At 37.8% G+C, this 14,999-nt stretch overlaps 1 protein-coding gene across 1 annotated transcript in view; it reads left to right on the top strand.

Annotated features, from left to right (window-relative positions):
- HMCN1 (hemicentin 1) overlaps window positions 1-14,999 on the top strand; it is a 434,555-nt gene that overhangs the window by 259,080 nt on the left and 160,476 nt on the right. The window contains exons 31-36 of the mRNA XM_030818744.1: window positions 3,803-4,081; window positions 4,601-4,882; window positions 5,609-5,717; window positions 6,826-6,995; window positions 8,184-8,338; window positions 11,687-11,810. Of these exons, the coding sequence (XP_030674604.1) occupies window positions 3,803-4,081; window positions 4,601-4,882; window positions 5,609-5,717; window positions 6,826-6,995; window positions 8,184-8,338; window positions 11,687-11,810 (1,119 nt within the window). The remainder of the gene's footprint in view (window positions 1-3,802; window positions 4,082-4,600; window positions 4,883-5,608; window positions 5,718-6,825; window positions 6,996-8,183; window positions 8,339-11,686; window positions 11,811-14,999) is intronic.

Genomic DNA, 14,999 nt, shown 5'->3' with positions numbered 1-14,999 from the left:
CGTTTCTTTTGCCTCTGAAATCATATCTGATTTAATTAAATCACCATTGGTAAATGGCTTTCCTTGGTTGACTAACAAATGAGCCTCTCAGAAATTTAGTTTGGTTGTAGCCTTATTTTGGCTTTTTATTTTTGTGAAGAAATTTGCTATGATAAAACATTTAATTTTATGTTTTCTAATTTTTCAAACTGTTGATTTTTAAAAATTGGGAATATTGTGGTGACTGCTTAGTCTAGTGTTTATTAGAACAGGTACAGTGTTACAAAATAAACACAGTATTTTTCCCTTTAATTTGATGAAATACTCCACACTGTGCTGTGTCTTTAAAAATTAGATATTTCACTATTTTTTTCTTGTTCGGACATGAGGAGTATTCACTGGTGATGAAATTAAATAAAATATCACAGTATGGTGATATGCATAGCACCAAAAATGCTATCAAGTTGTGACTATGCCACCAAAATTTACAGTAAGCTGAACAGAGGTAGAAGCAATGAGAATACCATATTTGGTTTTTGCTTTAACTCTTTGCTACTGTAGAGTAAAAGCCTTAGACAACATATAAATGAATTCATGTGACTGTATCTCAACAAAACTCTATTGACACTAAAGTTTGAGTTTCATATAATTTTTACATCTCACAATGAGAGGTGACAGCGTGCTGGCAGCCTTCACAGCCCTCGCTCGCTCTCGGCGCCTCCTCTGCCTGGGCTCCCACTTTGGCGGCACTTGAGGAGCCCTTCAGCCCGCCGCTGCACTGTGCTAGCCCCTTTCCAAGGCCGGAGCCGGCTCCCTCAGCTTGCGAGGAGGTGTGGAGGGAGAGGCGTGAGCGGGAACTGGGGCTGTGCCGGCGCTTGCGGCCAGCTGGAGTTCTGGGTGGGCGTGGGCTTGGCAGGCCCCGCACTCGGAGCAGCCGGCAGGCGGGCCCTGCTGGCCCCATGCAATGAGGGGTTTAGCACCTGGGCCAGTGGCTGCGGAGGGTGTACTGGGTCCCCCAGCAGTGCCGGCCCACCAGCGCTGCGCTTGATTTCTCGCTGGGCCTTAGCTGCTCCCCGTGGGGCAGGACTCGGGACCTGCAGCCCGCCATGCCTGAGCCTCCCCCCACCTCCGTGGCCTCCTGTGCGGCCGGAGCCTCCCCGATGAGCGCTGCCCCCTGGTCCGCGGCACCCAGTCCCATCCACCACCCAAGGGCTGAGGAGTGCAGGCACATGGCGCGGGACTGGCAGGCAGCTCCACCTGCAGCCCCAGTGCGGGATCCACTGGGTGAAGCCAGCTGGGCTCATGAGTCTGGTGGGGACTTGGAGAACCTTTATGTCTAGCTAAGGGATTGTAAATACACCAATCGGCACTCTGTATCTAGCTCAAGGTTTGTAAACACACCAATCAGCACCCTGTGTCTAGCTCAGGGTTTGTGAATGCACCAATCGAAACTCTGTATCTAGCTAATCTGGGGGGGAGGTGGAGAACCTTTGTGTCTAGCTCAGGGATTGTAAACGCACCAATCAGTGCCCTGTCAAAACAGACCACTCCGGCTCTACCAATCAGCAGGATGTGGGTGGGGCCAGATAAGAGAATACAAGCAGGCTGCCCAAGCCAGCAGTGGCAACTTGCTCGGGTCCCCTTCCACACTGTGGAAGCTTTGTTCTTTCACTCTTTGCAATAAATCTTGCTACTGCTCACTCTTTGGGTCCACACTGCCTTAATGAGCTGTAACACTCACCGCGAAGGTCTGCAGCTTCACTCCTGAAGCCAGCGAGACCACGAGCCCACTGGGAGGAACGAACAACTCCAGACGTGCTGCCTTAAGAGCTGTAACACTCACCGCGAAGGTCTGCAGCTTCACTCCTGAGCCAGCGAGACCACGAACCCACCAGAAGAAAGAAACTCCGAACACATCCGAACATCAGAAGGAACAAACTCCGGACACGCCACGTTTAAGAACTGTAACACTCACCGCGAGGGTCCGTGGTTTCATTCTTGAACTCAGCAAGACCAAGAACCCACCAATTTCGGACACAACAAAATGTTACTATTTTGATTTTTTTCAACAAATAAAAAATGTAAAAGCCATTTTTAGCTTAGCATCTCTGGGCCCGTGGGCCACAGTTGATTGACCGCTGATATTTATAGTAAGCCTCCTGACAGAAAAATGATTCTATCATTGAATTCACCTCAAAGTATAGTAGATCTTGCCTTAAGTTATGTGTGAGAAAAATATGTGTACATAAATGTTTGTCAGTATGGACTAGTTCTAAGAATGATTACCAGAAAATATTAAGGTACACCACTCAGCATCCAGATCTTGTTTTCTAATATCCTTTTCCATTAAAAGGGACCAGGCTCTTTGGAGAAATGGTTAAGTCTGGAGCTGGGGCAGGGAATACACAGGATGATGCTGGAGCATGTAGTAAGGCCGAAAGTAAGAAAGTGAGTGCAAACAACAGAACAAAATAAAATAATAAAATAAAATAGTGAGAGTATATTGAAGGGACTTAAGAGCCAACTGAAAGACCTCCCAATAGCCAAAACTGAATAAGTAATGTAGTACTGGATGTAACCCAAGGCATTTAAGTTTCTAGGAGTCCATATTGCTATAAATAAGTGATTGACTAAATAAATAAAATGAAAAGAAGAGACACATCTTCCATAGAGAAGAATTATAAATAAATTATGTAGGTAGTCCCCACTCATAGAAGTAGAACATAACTGCTTACTGCATTTCTATGGGCTGGAATGAGGACTGCCTTCAAAGGAAAGGGGAAGAAAAAGAGTAACTTTACAGGGGAGAAATATGGCAAACACTACCTTAGCCGGGTTACCAAAGGTACATGCTATCAACATAACTTAGCACAGGTCTCAGTGATAAGTCATGTTGATAGCATGTACGTTTGGTAGCATGTGATGAAAATGGCACTTTACCTGTATGGTCTCCCTCTCAAAATCCATAATCCTAGCTTAACCATGAGAAAAACATTCTATCAAATATTCTATTCTAAAACTTAAAAGTTTATAAGATTATATTGATACTTATATAGATTATATTGATACTTAAAAGTTTATAAGATTATATTGATACTCAAATTCATACACATGCCGTTTGATTTCTTTAAAATTGTTGCAATGATAGCATGATCCTGGAATGACCATATTTAGAATTTGCAGCAGAGACTGGGTTACTTGAGTTGTTTTTTGAGCAGCACAGCCCTTATGTAGTGTGAGAGGCCAGACATGTGGTTGCTGAATTGTAGGAGACACACATGTAGACAATTGGATGAGTAAAGTTGAGTGAATGGAGTCTTGGCAGTCCCCACCTCCCCCCCCAAAAAAGAAAAAAATAGCAAGAAGCAAAAATTGAAGACTCTGCAGCTATTATGAATAGCTGGTTCTGAAAACACTTAGACCTTTAGTATTTCTTGGGGAGAGGGCATACGGTTGTACTACCTGTGACATTTTGGCTCCCTTGGCCTGATTTGAAACTTGCTGTGTCTACTTTGAGTGGGGTTTTATTTTGTTTTGCTTTGTTGGTTAAACATAACTATCTTAGTTATTCTACTATGATCTTGAACCTAAATGACTCCCTGAAATGGAATCTGTAACTTTCTGTTTTTACTGAAATCTGAAACCCAAAAGGGGAATGATAAAGATGGTTTTGACAATAGAGGAAACTCATTATCAGGAGATAAACCACAGACTTCCTAATTGTCTTTAATTAAATGCATTGTTTAAACATCTATAGCATTTAAGATTTTGATGAAGATGCTGAAACTTAGATGACTTATTTTTGTTCTGAAATCTTTTATAGTTCCACCTAGTATTAAAGGAGGAAATGTCACCACAGACATATCAGTATTGATCAACAGCATTATTAAACTGGAATGTGAAACACGGGGACTTCCAATGCCTGCCATTACTTGGTATAAGGACGGGCAGCCAATCATGTCCAGCTCACAAGCACTTTATATTGATAAAGGACAATATCTTCATATTCCTCGAGCACAGGTCTCTGATTCAGCAACATATATGTGTCATGTAGCCAATGTTGCTGGAACTGCTGAAAAATCATTCCATGTGGATGTCTATGGTAAGGAACAACATATGCTTTAATTATATACCTTTTTACCTATGCTTTCTAATATGCAAATATCCAATTTATTCACTAATAATCCTTGGTGGGTTTGTCTTTTTCAATATGCATGGCTAGGAATTGGAAGAATTTGTTCCATGATTTAGAAAAATATTTTTAAAACCTAAGGTTAGCAAGAAGGTGTCCATTCATTCAACTAACCTTTGTCATGGCACTTGGAGCATCTAGACAATTTGGCTATTACTGAAAAGGCAAAGTAGTTGTTGGGACGAAGATTATTCTGTACTATTTGTCCTTTATAAGCCAGACAGTCCAGAGTTTCCAGAATAATTAGGACAGTTACAGATTAGCTGAACCAAGAAATTCTTTCCTCAATAGCTTAGAGGGAGACAGGCATATAGGTAGATCTTAATGGTCAAACTTATGAGTAAAAACAAAAACTCTTCTTTATTTCATTGGAATGTATTTTGTGACCACACAAATAATTGCCTGAAATATTGCTATGTTCCTCCCTAGTTCCTCCAATGATTGAAGGCGACTTGGCCACACCTTTGAATAAGCAAGTAGTTATTGCTCATTCTCTGACACTGGAGTGCAAAGCTGCTGGAAACCCTTCTCCCATTCTCACCTGGTTGAAAGATGGTGTACCTGTGAAAGCTAATGACAATATCCGCATAGAAGCTGGTGGGAAGAAACTTGAAATCATGAGTGCCCAAGAAATGGATCAGGGACAGTACATATGCGTGGCTACCAGTGTGGCAGGAGAAAAGGAAATCAAATATGAAGTTGATGTCTTGGGTAAATAAGGATGCCACTGCCTGGGTTCTCAGATTCATGGCAAAACCTGATTAGTCTGTTAAATACTTTTTTGTTCATGTAATAATAAAACAATCTAAAAGAAGGTATAAGTCCTCTGTGCAACTGTGGATTGCACATTACCAAGGGGTGGATTTGTCACCAGAGTCTCAGGTTGTAGAATCTTACATAAATCTTCCACTGATTTTGATAAGTATACTTGATATTTGCAAGTGCATAGATACATTTTGACATCTATGACAGTGTCTAATTGCAATGAGCAACAACATGGTCTTTTGTCATAAGCATTGTGCCAGACAACAGGAAACTTAGTCTCTGGGCCTTGGAAAGTCATCTTACAACCTTGAAACTCAGTATCTTTATCTATAAATTGAAGGCTTTTGAATAGATGCCAATTTTGAGGATTTCTTTCTCTTGTGCTTATGAAAATAAACAATATAAAATATGAATCAACTTTATATTCACCTGGCATCAGTGGCACCATAGTACTAGATGGAGGAATAGGTATGATATGTTAAAAGTATGTTTATTGATCCTGACAAGTGTTTATTGTAAAATGTATTTACAGTGCATTTCAAGTCCCCTTCATGTATCAGACTACTATGATACTTATCAATCTTCTGAACTGCTATGTATTATTGCTTCATATGATGGTGTGCTTTTTGTTGTATACATTTCTTTGAGTGTTACATTCCTGTTGTTTTCTAGTGCCACCAGCTATAGAAGGAGGAGATGAAACATCTTACTTCATTGTGATGGTTAATAACTTACTGGAGCTAGATTGTCATGTGACAGGCTCTCCCCCACCAACTATCATGTAAGGGTTTTGGTATGTCTTCTAAATACCTCCTGCTTTTTGTTTTGAGTGTTTTAGAGCTATCTTCAAAGCTGTTCTGTATCATTAAAAAGGATTGTATGAAATTGTATTCTTTATATTCCTCTTTTAAAAGACATGCTCTATATACAAGGCAATGTCTACTTGATAGTTCAAAGGCACCTAAATTTGCTCAATTAGTGGAATTCCATTGTATGGACTTAGAAATTACATATTTTGAGGAATTCCATTGTATGGTCTAGAAATTACATATTTAGTTCACAGAGACAGTCTATTAAGCAGCATTGGCAGACTTTCCTGAGGTACTGAAATGTTTAACAGACTACTAAATAAAAAGAAGTATACCAGACATACTAGGTAAATAGAGAAAGTTAACATGAATATGTGTTTACCAATTCTTTGTTTCTTTAATTTTCAAAGCATGTGTTGAATATTTAGCTTTTGTTTCCAAGTCACTATGGGACATGCAGAGGAAGAGTTAGTCAGTGAAGGAAATGAGATATGTTCACACATGATGATAAAACTAACTGGAATGTGAAATTCAGAAATGTAAAAATAAAATGCTATATGATTTCAAAGTTTTGTTTATAGTTGTTTTAAGATTGTGTATGTTTTGCTAGTTATTAAACATTGAAGAGAGTAGTATTTAGGAGCACTTGTCTCTTTTCTAATTAATTTATTTTTCTAATTTTTAATTTTTTTTGGTACATAGCGGGTGTATATATTTATGGGTTACATGAGATATTTTGATTCAGGTATGCATGCATAATAATCACGTCATGGTAAATGGGATATCCATCACCTCAAGCATTTATCCTTTGTATTACAAACAATCCAATACTTCTCCGTTTTTTGTAGCCTAAAATTAGTAGAAGAATAAAGAACTCAACACATAATTATTGGGTTCCAACAATATGCCAGCTCTGTGTTAGGCCAGGTTTCCTTTTTGCTTCTCTTTTTCATTTACAATTTATTTTTCAGAGTAAGCAACTAGGAAATTGGACAAATATACAATAGAAACTTTATATATCTTCTAGGATATGATTTACTGAAAATATTTATCCAGACTTCCTTTTGCCTTTTTCTATAGGTGGCTGAAGGATGGCCAGTTAATTGATGAAAGGGATGGATTCAAGATCTTATTAAATGGACGCAAACTGGTTATTGCTCAGGCTCAAGTGTCAGACACAGGCCTTTATCGGTGCATGGCAGCAAATACTGCTGGAGACCACAAGAAGGAATTTGAAGTGACTGTTCATGGTATGCTGAAGAAGGGACAGGAGCTTTGCATTTTAAATTAATTTATGCATTGTTTATTATCTAACTCAGATTGTAGCTCAATAATGTGAATAAATCCTGAGTTGTGGGAGGTAGTGTAAAGGATGTGAATTTCATTTGTATGACAGATTTTTTAGTTACTTTATTGACCCAGAGACTCAACCAAGATGTATCATGTAAATACATGTAGACAGTAGCCAAAATAACTCTGGGAAATAAATAAATAAATAAATAAAGACAGAATTTAAATGTTAGGAAGTGTGTTCTACATAGAATGCCAAGGTCTGAGGAATTAGACCAAATAAGATAGAAGAAGCATGGAGCAACTTCCAAGTAAAGGGGTTATGTAAGCGTTTAAGGGTTTAGCCAAAACAAGAGGGATGGTGAATACAGTAGTTTCCAGAAATGGTGGCTGAAGATGCAATTGAAGCATCTGAGGGACATAAGTACATTCACAAAACTGGCACATTAGGATTATAACCATTACTCTAACGACAGAAGCAATTCTCTGCCAGGGTATTATGTGTCTCACTTGCTGGCAGAACTTGGGAACGGAGGACTGGAGCGAGAAACTGGAGAGCCACGTGGAAACCACAAGGAGTATCTATGAATGTCAACTTTATTCTCCCTCTGTCTCTGCAGACTGCTGTTTTCTTGATTTTTAGTCCCATGTCCCATGATGGAATATAGATAACCCTGTTTTTCAGTCTCAGTCCCAATTCCTGAGGGAAGAAATCTGGCAGGCCCAGTTTAAATAGAGTTACAATTCCACATTCAATCAGCCATGCAGTGGGCAGAGTCATGCAGTATAAATATGGCTAGAAATCCACCTTGACTTAATGAAGTAGTTCTAGAGAAAGGGAGGGTCATTATAGATTAGTAAAACACACCAAAAGATATAAGCCAAATATACATGTGGATTACGGTAGCCATAAATACATTTTACTTATTCTTTGGAGATTTAAAAATCCATAGTTAAGAAGTAACTAATCTCTAAACTTGCTTAAAAAATTATAAATTAAATGCATGTGATGAAAGTATTTCATTGTTAAAATAGGGATTTGCTTTTTTTTTTCCTAAATTTTAAGGTTTCAGGTTCTTGCGTACATATTTTTAAGTTCGACCCCACTGATTATGGTTTCATTCCCTCTCCCACTTCCTTAAATACAGTTCCTCCAGCAATCAAGTCCTCAGGCCTTTCTGAGAGAGTTGTGGTAAAATACAAGCCTGTCACCTTGCAGTGCATAGCCAATGGGATTCCAAATCCTTCTATTACATGGTTAAAAGATGACCAGCCTGTGAACACTGCCCAAGGAAACCTTAAAGTAAGTGTAGATATTACTCAGCCTAAACTGGGAAAGTTACATAGATCTTCCTGGAAATATCAAATTATTCTTTCTTAACTGTAGATTTTCCTGTTGGACAGATTTTGCAGAAAATTTATTAAAAATAATATGCATTTTTCTTAGAGTTTTTAAGAATTTAACAATATTTTGATTTGAAGAATGGAATTAAAGACTAACTTTAACAATGATACTGATTTTAAGATAGTGATCATTATTTATATTATTTTGATTTATGCCTAATTTAGTTGTTAAAAAACTGGTGTCTCACAGATGAACGATGTTCATCAGTAATAAGCCAAAAATGTTCACCATTGAGTAAAATTAAGATAAGGTCATATTTACATAAATGTAGGTAAAATAAGTCTTGGAAAATATTTTTAAGAATTAGTTTATAAGCTTCAAGAGGGCAAAGACTCAATTTAAAAAAAATTGAATAAGTTCCCTTTTTTATCCTTCATAGTGAGTATAGTCCCTGGCATATAACTGTATCTCAGTACATAGTTGTTAAATTAGTAGATTGATGATAGATAGATAGATAGATAATAGATAGATAGATAGATAGATAGATGATAGGTTTCAAATCTGGATAATCTAAAGGATACATTTGAAATCAGAATTAATAGATTTTGCTAATAGGATCAAGTTAATTGACTAATGTGGGCTTGAATTTTACTTGTGAGTTTTCCCTAATGAGAGATATGTTATGTTCCTTTTTTAGTAGACGTGGTGGCTATCTGTTAATTTTTAATTCCTATTCCAAATCCAATGGAAATAATCTCACATCTTTTTGCAAGTGAAAGATTCCGTTTTTAGCCTTCAGCCATAGTGAAAGCAAACAATTGTTTACCTGGGAGACAGGTATTTATTATATTATCATACAAAAGTAGGATTGCAACCCGTAATGAATGATTTTAAGAGAAAACCTAGAGGTGTAAGAACATGTAATGAGAAAAGCAAAGCCTTCTAGAATGAGGAAAATTTATGGGAAAAGCCCTGATTAGAGTTCGGAAGACTTCATAGAAGTTAAATGGGTGAATTAATGGAAGAGAACGGAGTAGAGTGGTTCAGGAATACGTGCATGGGCAAACAAAGCAAAGGAGATCATGACACCTCTTGAGGACCAGAAAGCCAGCCAGTGGGCTGAGGAAGAGACCAAGGGAGAGGTGATATTAAAGACTAGGTAGGAGGCACTTAAGTAAGGTTGATGATTTCATTTTTACTTTAAGGCAATGGGAGACCTTTGAAGAGTTTTAAGAGAGGAGTGACATGAACAGGTTTGAATTTTAAGTAGTTATCCAGACCCATTCCAAAGAATAAATTGGAAGAGCCAATAATAGATATGTAGAAACCAATTAGAACCTAGTTACATTTATCTAGGAGAGAGAAAAGATAGAAAGTTAGACTCATATGCTGGCCATGTAGATGAGGATACTTGGATAGATTGGTGAGGTATTTATTAGTTAAATCACTGGGGGTTGAGGAAAGATTCTTTATGAAAAGTGAAGGAGAGGGAGGTGGCAAGGAAGACTCCTAGGATTCCAGCGTACACAACTGCATGGCTAGTGTTGCCATACAATGAGATAAGAGACTGGAGGGGGACAAGTTTGAGGTGAGAAAACTGATTTGAGTTTTAGATTTTGGGGGGTTAAAGTGACTATGAGATCAACTAGTGGAGATGCCAGTAGATCATTGAGTATATGGTCTTGGAGCTCAAAGGAGAGTTCTGACTGGACATATTGGCACATCAACAATATTTGAAACCATGGGCATGGATGAGTTAATCCAAGGACAGAGTAAAGGGTAAGACAAAAAAGGAGAGAGGACTGACCTAGTTTGGTCTTTAAAAATTATGGCATTTAAAGATCATGTAATGTAATAGTCCAGACATGAATATAAATGTATGAATGTGTTGCTTAACATGTTTATAACAGTATGAATGGAGAATAGGTTAAGTGGGAGTTTACATGGGAGAGTTTGGAGAGATCATTTGGGGTCAGAATGTGGTGAGCCTGGAGGGCTGTGCTGAGTTCAGATTTCATTCTGGGGAAGGTGGAGAGCCATGAATGAACTTTGATGGGAAACTGGTTAAAGGATCAAATTTGAATTTTAAACAAATTATTCTGGCAACAATATGCAAGATAGATTAACAGTTGGGGAGGTTGGAGACACTGGAACATCAGTTAAGAAGCTATTATAATTCCACAGTGGCTGTGGAAATGGAAAACAGGGGATCTGAGAAACATATAGTGGCATAATTAATAGGATTCAAAGTAGGTTCCAAAACCTAGATGACTGGAAAAATAGTGGGGGCCATTAAACAAGACTGGGAACATGCAATCAGAAGTAGACTTTAGAAATACAAGGGAAAATATATGAGCTTAATTTTGTGCAAGTGAATTTGATGTTAAATTTGATATACTAACCTGTCCAGCAGATTGCTGGAAGGACACATGTAGAGCTCAGGAGAGAAAGTGAGGCTATCCTGTAAATTTAGAATGCATTAGAGTTTTTCACTGATGCCATGAGTTTGGATAAAAAACTATCAGACAGCTATGTTCCTTGGGTGTGGAACAGGAAGAGGAAGCAGATTCTGAAAAGTAATCTCCTAAGAAAGTCAGAGAATTGGAACTGAGGGAATGCTTATCTTTAACACCCAGAAAGTAGAGCGTTTCAAGGAGTTGGTAGTCAACCACACCAAATGCTATAGTTGGTGGAGGAGAGTATGAGCTTACTACCTATGTTGGTAGATATTGTGACTGGAAGTTACTAGTAACCTCTGAATAGTATTTTTCAAAGAATAACCTCTGAATCATCACTTTCAAAATGGCAGAGGCCAGTTACAATAGGTTTAAGAGAGAAATTGTGAAAAATAGGAAGAAATTTATCTTCAGTCTCATTATTCATATTTTATAATTTTATTGTTTTTCTGGCTCCCATGATCATTTAATAAAAAGTCATTGTTTTAAAGCTATGAATTTTTATATAAATGTGGCCAGGTATTTTTTCAAATAGCTTAAATTTTCATCACATACTTCATAGTTCAGTGCTGAAGTCTTTTATTCAGTATGACTATACCAGTAAGCTGGCCTTACTGGTTATTTTATTTTGTGTTTTCCAATGAATAAGAAAAGGCTTTTCAATCAGACTAGTCTATTGTCTTGTGCATGACGATATGAACTCGCTCTAGTCTATCAAGAGTTTATTAAGATATTGGCATGAAAATATTGTTAGATATTATAAATTTAAATGAATTTTTCTGTCTCAGTGAATGTTTTCAAATCTAAGTATAAAGTACAAAAATCCTCTGTGCTGTCTGCTCCCAATTAGATACAGTCTTCTGGTCGAGTTCTACAAATTGCCAAAACCCTGTTGGAAGATGCTGGCAGATACACATGTGTGGCTACCAATGCAGCTGGAGAAACACAACAGCACATTCAACTGCATGTTCATGGTAATGTAATTTCTACATCTAAACAAAAGAATATTTGTATCACTTTTTAAAAACATAGTGGGCTCATTTTTATTGAATTACAGTATAAAAGAAACAGATGTTTATTTTATTAGTCTGTATAAAAAAAACCTAGGGTGTTTTTTTTTTTTTTTACGTTATTGTAATTATCATTGCTTGTGTTAGGATCTTCAGTTTTCAGGTTGTCAAACAGGACATACTGGAGCTCATAATTAAATACACTATCCTGTGTTTTAAGTTATCTGTATTCTGTTAACTTATAGCTTTCTACAGATAACTTTTGTTGAAAAGATAGAAGTTGGCAGCATTGTTTATTAATCTTGTCTGCGATTTTCTTACCTGCCTATAAGAAGGATTTAATGAGTAGAAGCCATCTTTGGCTCAGGATTTTCTCCAATGTGCTGTAATAAAAAGTCTGGGTGGCCATGGAGCACCTCAATAAAATCATAGCTTCACAGTAAACTTGAAAGACTACATAACCTTGAATATACCACTTCAGATCTCTAGAAGCTCATCAGAAAAGGCCAATAATTAGAGGGTTGGACTTTCCTAACGTAGCCAGAATATTTGCAGAAAACTGTTCAAGATTTTCATGTACACGTTATTCATTTTCTCTAATTCACATGATTTCTTGTTCAGCCTTTTATTAATTTATTCATTCATATATTCACTTCACATTTACCAAGCAATTAAACCTAGAATAATGTCCTAGCACCTAGCTTAATTCCAGGTATACAGTAGGCAGTCAAAAATATTTAACAAATAAAAGAGTAAATAGTAGGTGAATGAAAAAGTTTTCATTGGATATTGAATTCTTCTAATTTGCTTCTTCGCACATTTTCTTCCATTTGAATCAACCAGTTAAAAAGATTCAAAGCATCAGTTTCCTAAATGTTTCCAATAAATGAATTTATTCTTTTCCCAGTCCCTAAAATATGAACACCTAACTTAGGGATGTCTACATACTTACCATAACATGCATAAACCACGTGGGTCTTTATTCTTTCCCTGAATCATTATTTGGGAGACCAATATCTGAATGTAACCATTTTGCAATTGGCTGATCATGCTAGTGGGGTTAGGCGACAGGCTGACCCTGCTGTACTGTAAGTTGCCTTGCATTTGCCTCGTTCCCCATAAGGCCTTTATCTCTTCCTAGTGCTCTCTTACAGCTGTCTCAAGCATCTACTCAGACTTACACTTCCATCTAAGAGTATGCTGGGGGGAATTCTCTCTTCTTTCTTATTTCCCTACCCTGAGGCTCCTTCTCTTCTCCTTCTGCAAGCTCTTTACCTTCCCTCTCCCATCAAGTTCAGTTCTTGTCTGGTCTCTGCTACTGGCTAAGAGGAAATAGTGAAGTGGGATACAATGGCATGATACAATCATCTTAGGCACTTAGAAGTCAGGCCAACTTTGGTTTAAATTCTATGCTAAACATGATGTATGTTACCTTGAATAAACTACTTAATTTCTATGAGTATCTGACTTCCATAGTTATTTGAGGGTTTAGAGATAATAGGTATAAAACATCTCCCACTTCATAGACACTAAATAAATGGTAGCAGCTAACTTTGCTAACTTCTACTTCCTGAGATGTTTTTAAAAAGAAGGATGTTTTGTTCTCTAGACTGTTTTTAAAATACTTAAATGAATGCTCTATAACAGCATCCGCCAACCTTTTTGGCACCAGGGACCAGTTTCTTGGAAGACAGTTTTTCCACGGACTAGGGAGAGGGATGGTTTCAGGATTATTCAAGTCCATTACATTTATTGTGCACTTTATTTCTATTATTATAACATTGTAATATATAATGATATAATTATACAACTCACCGTAATGTAGAATCAGTGGAAACCCTGAGCTTATTTTTCTGCAACTAGATGGTCCCATCTGGGGGAAATGAGAGACCGTGACAGATCATCAGGCATTATATTCTCATAATGAACATGCAACCCAGATCCCTTGCATGCACAGTTCACAATAGGGTTCGTACTCCTAGGAGAATCTACTGCTGCTGCTGATCTGATAGGAGGCAGTGCTTAGGTGGTAATGCTTGCTCTCCTGCCACTCACCTCCTGCTGTGTGGCCCAGTTCCTAACAGGCCATCAACTGGTATCAGCCTGTGGCCCGAGGTTGGGGACCCCTACTGTATAATAAAGAATAGAGTGTATGTCTCCAGTCCTGGAAGAATCTGTCTAGAACAGATGCTCTAAAATTTCAGTATTCTTAAAAGACATGTGGGTTACGTATTAAACATACAGCTTCCTGGGCCTAGTCCCAGATCTCCTGAAACAGCACCTCTAATGTAGGTAGTCTGTGAGCCCATATTTGGAAAAACATTGGCCTAGACACTAAAGACTGGCCTAAAGACTTGCCAGTGTAGTCAAGACTGACTGAAAACCAGAGTCTGTGAGAGAAATCAAGTATCCCATCAAATAAAGAGCAACAACAGAAGAGAAAAAGCATAATTGATACCTAAGAAGGCACAAGTCTCTAAACTTGAATATTATAACAAAATGTTGGTTGACAGGAGATGCAATCAGGGTGCACGTCTACATGGAAAATCATCAAAGAGAAGGGGGCAGACTGGTAAACATATGGGTTAATGTGAAATGAAAGAGAAGCAGAAGGTCAGTCATTTTAAGAGCTTATTAAAAATGGCTTAATCAGAGGGAGAATATAAAACTATCTTCCTGATACAAATCACAGGATAAAAGTAAGGTGTAGTAGTAGGTTAAAACATTTCAACTAGTATGATCATGACTTGCATACGTAACAGTTCATCTCCCTGAAGGCAGAATAAATGATGAAGTGCACTTCTAATCTGATACTAATTGTGATCAGCCTGGAAGAAGCAGTTAGCTGAGTGCATGTGATGGGAATCTAGAAATCTAGACAGAAAACTGGCATTTCACTTTGACATTCATGACAATAACATCACATTGGACACATAAGGCTCCAAACCTGACTCTGTCCTCTTCAATACTTGCATTAATAACTTTACTGATAATTGGAGATGTTAAAAAATGTAGGAATTTCTAAGAGACTGGTTGATGATAGACTTCAAAAAGACCTCATTGGTTAAAATGACAAGTTAACGTGGAAAACTATGTAAGAATAGGATGTGAAAAGCATGGCTTAAAAGACACCATGCATTGAAATACTTGAGT

This window comes from Nomascus leucogenys, chromosome 9, assembly GCF_006542625.1.
Source record: "Nomascus leucogenys isolate Asia chromosome 9, Asia_NLE_v1, whole genome shotgun sequence".
In the NCBI taxonomy this organism is placed as follows: Eukaryota; Metazoa; Chordata; class Mammalia; order Primates; family Hylobatidae; genus Nomascus; species Nomascus leucogenys.
The sequence above is the reverse complement of the archived record's forward strand: the minus strand, read 5'-3'. Positions and strand labels throughout refer to the sequence as shown.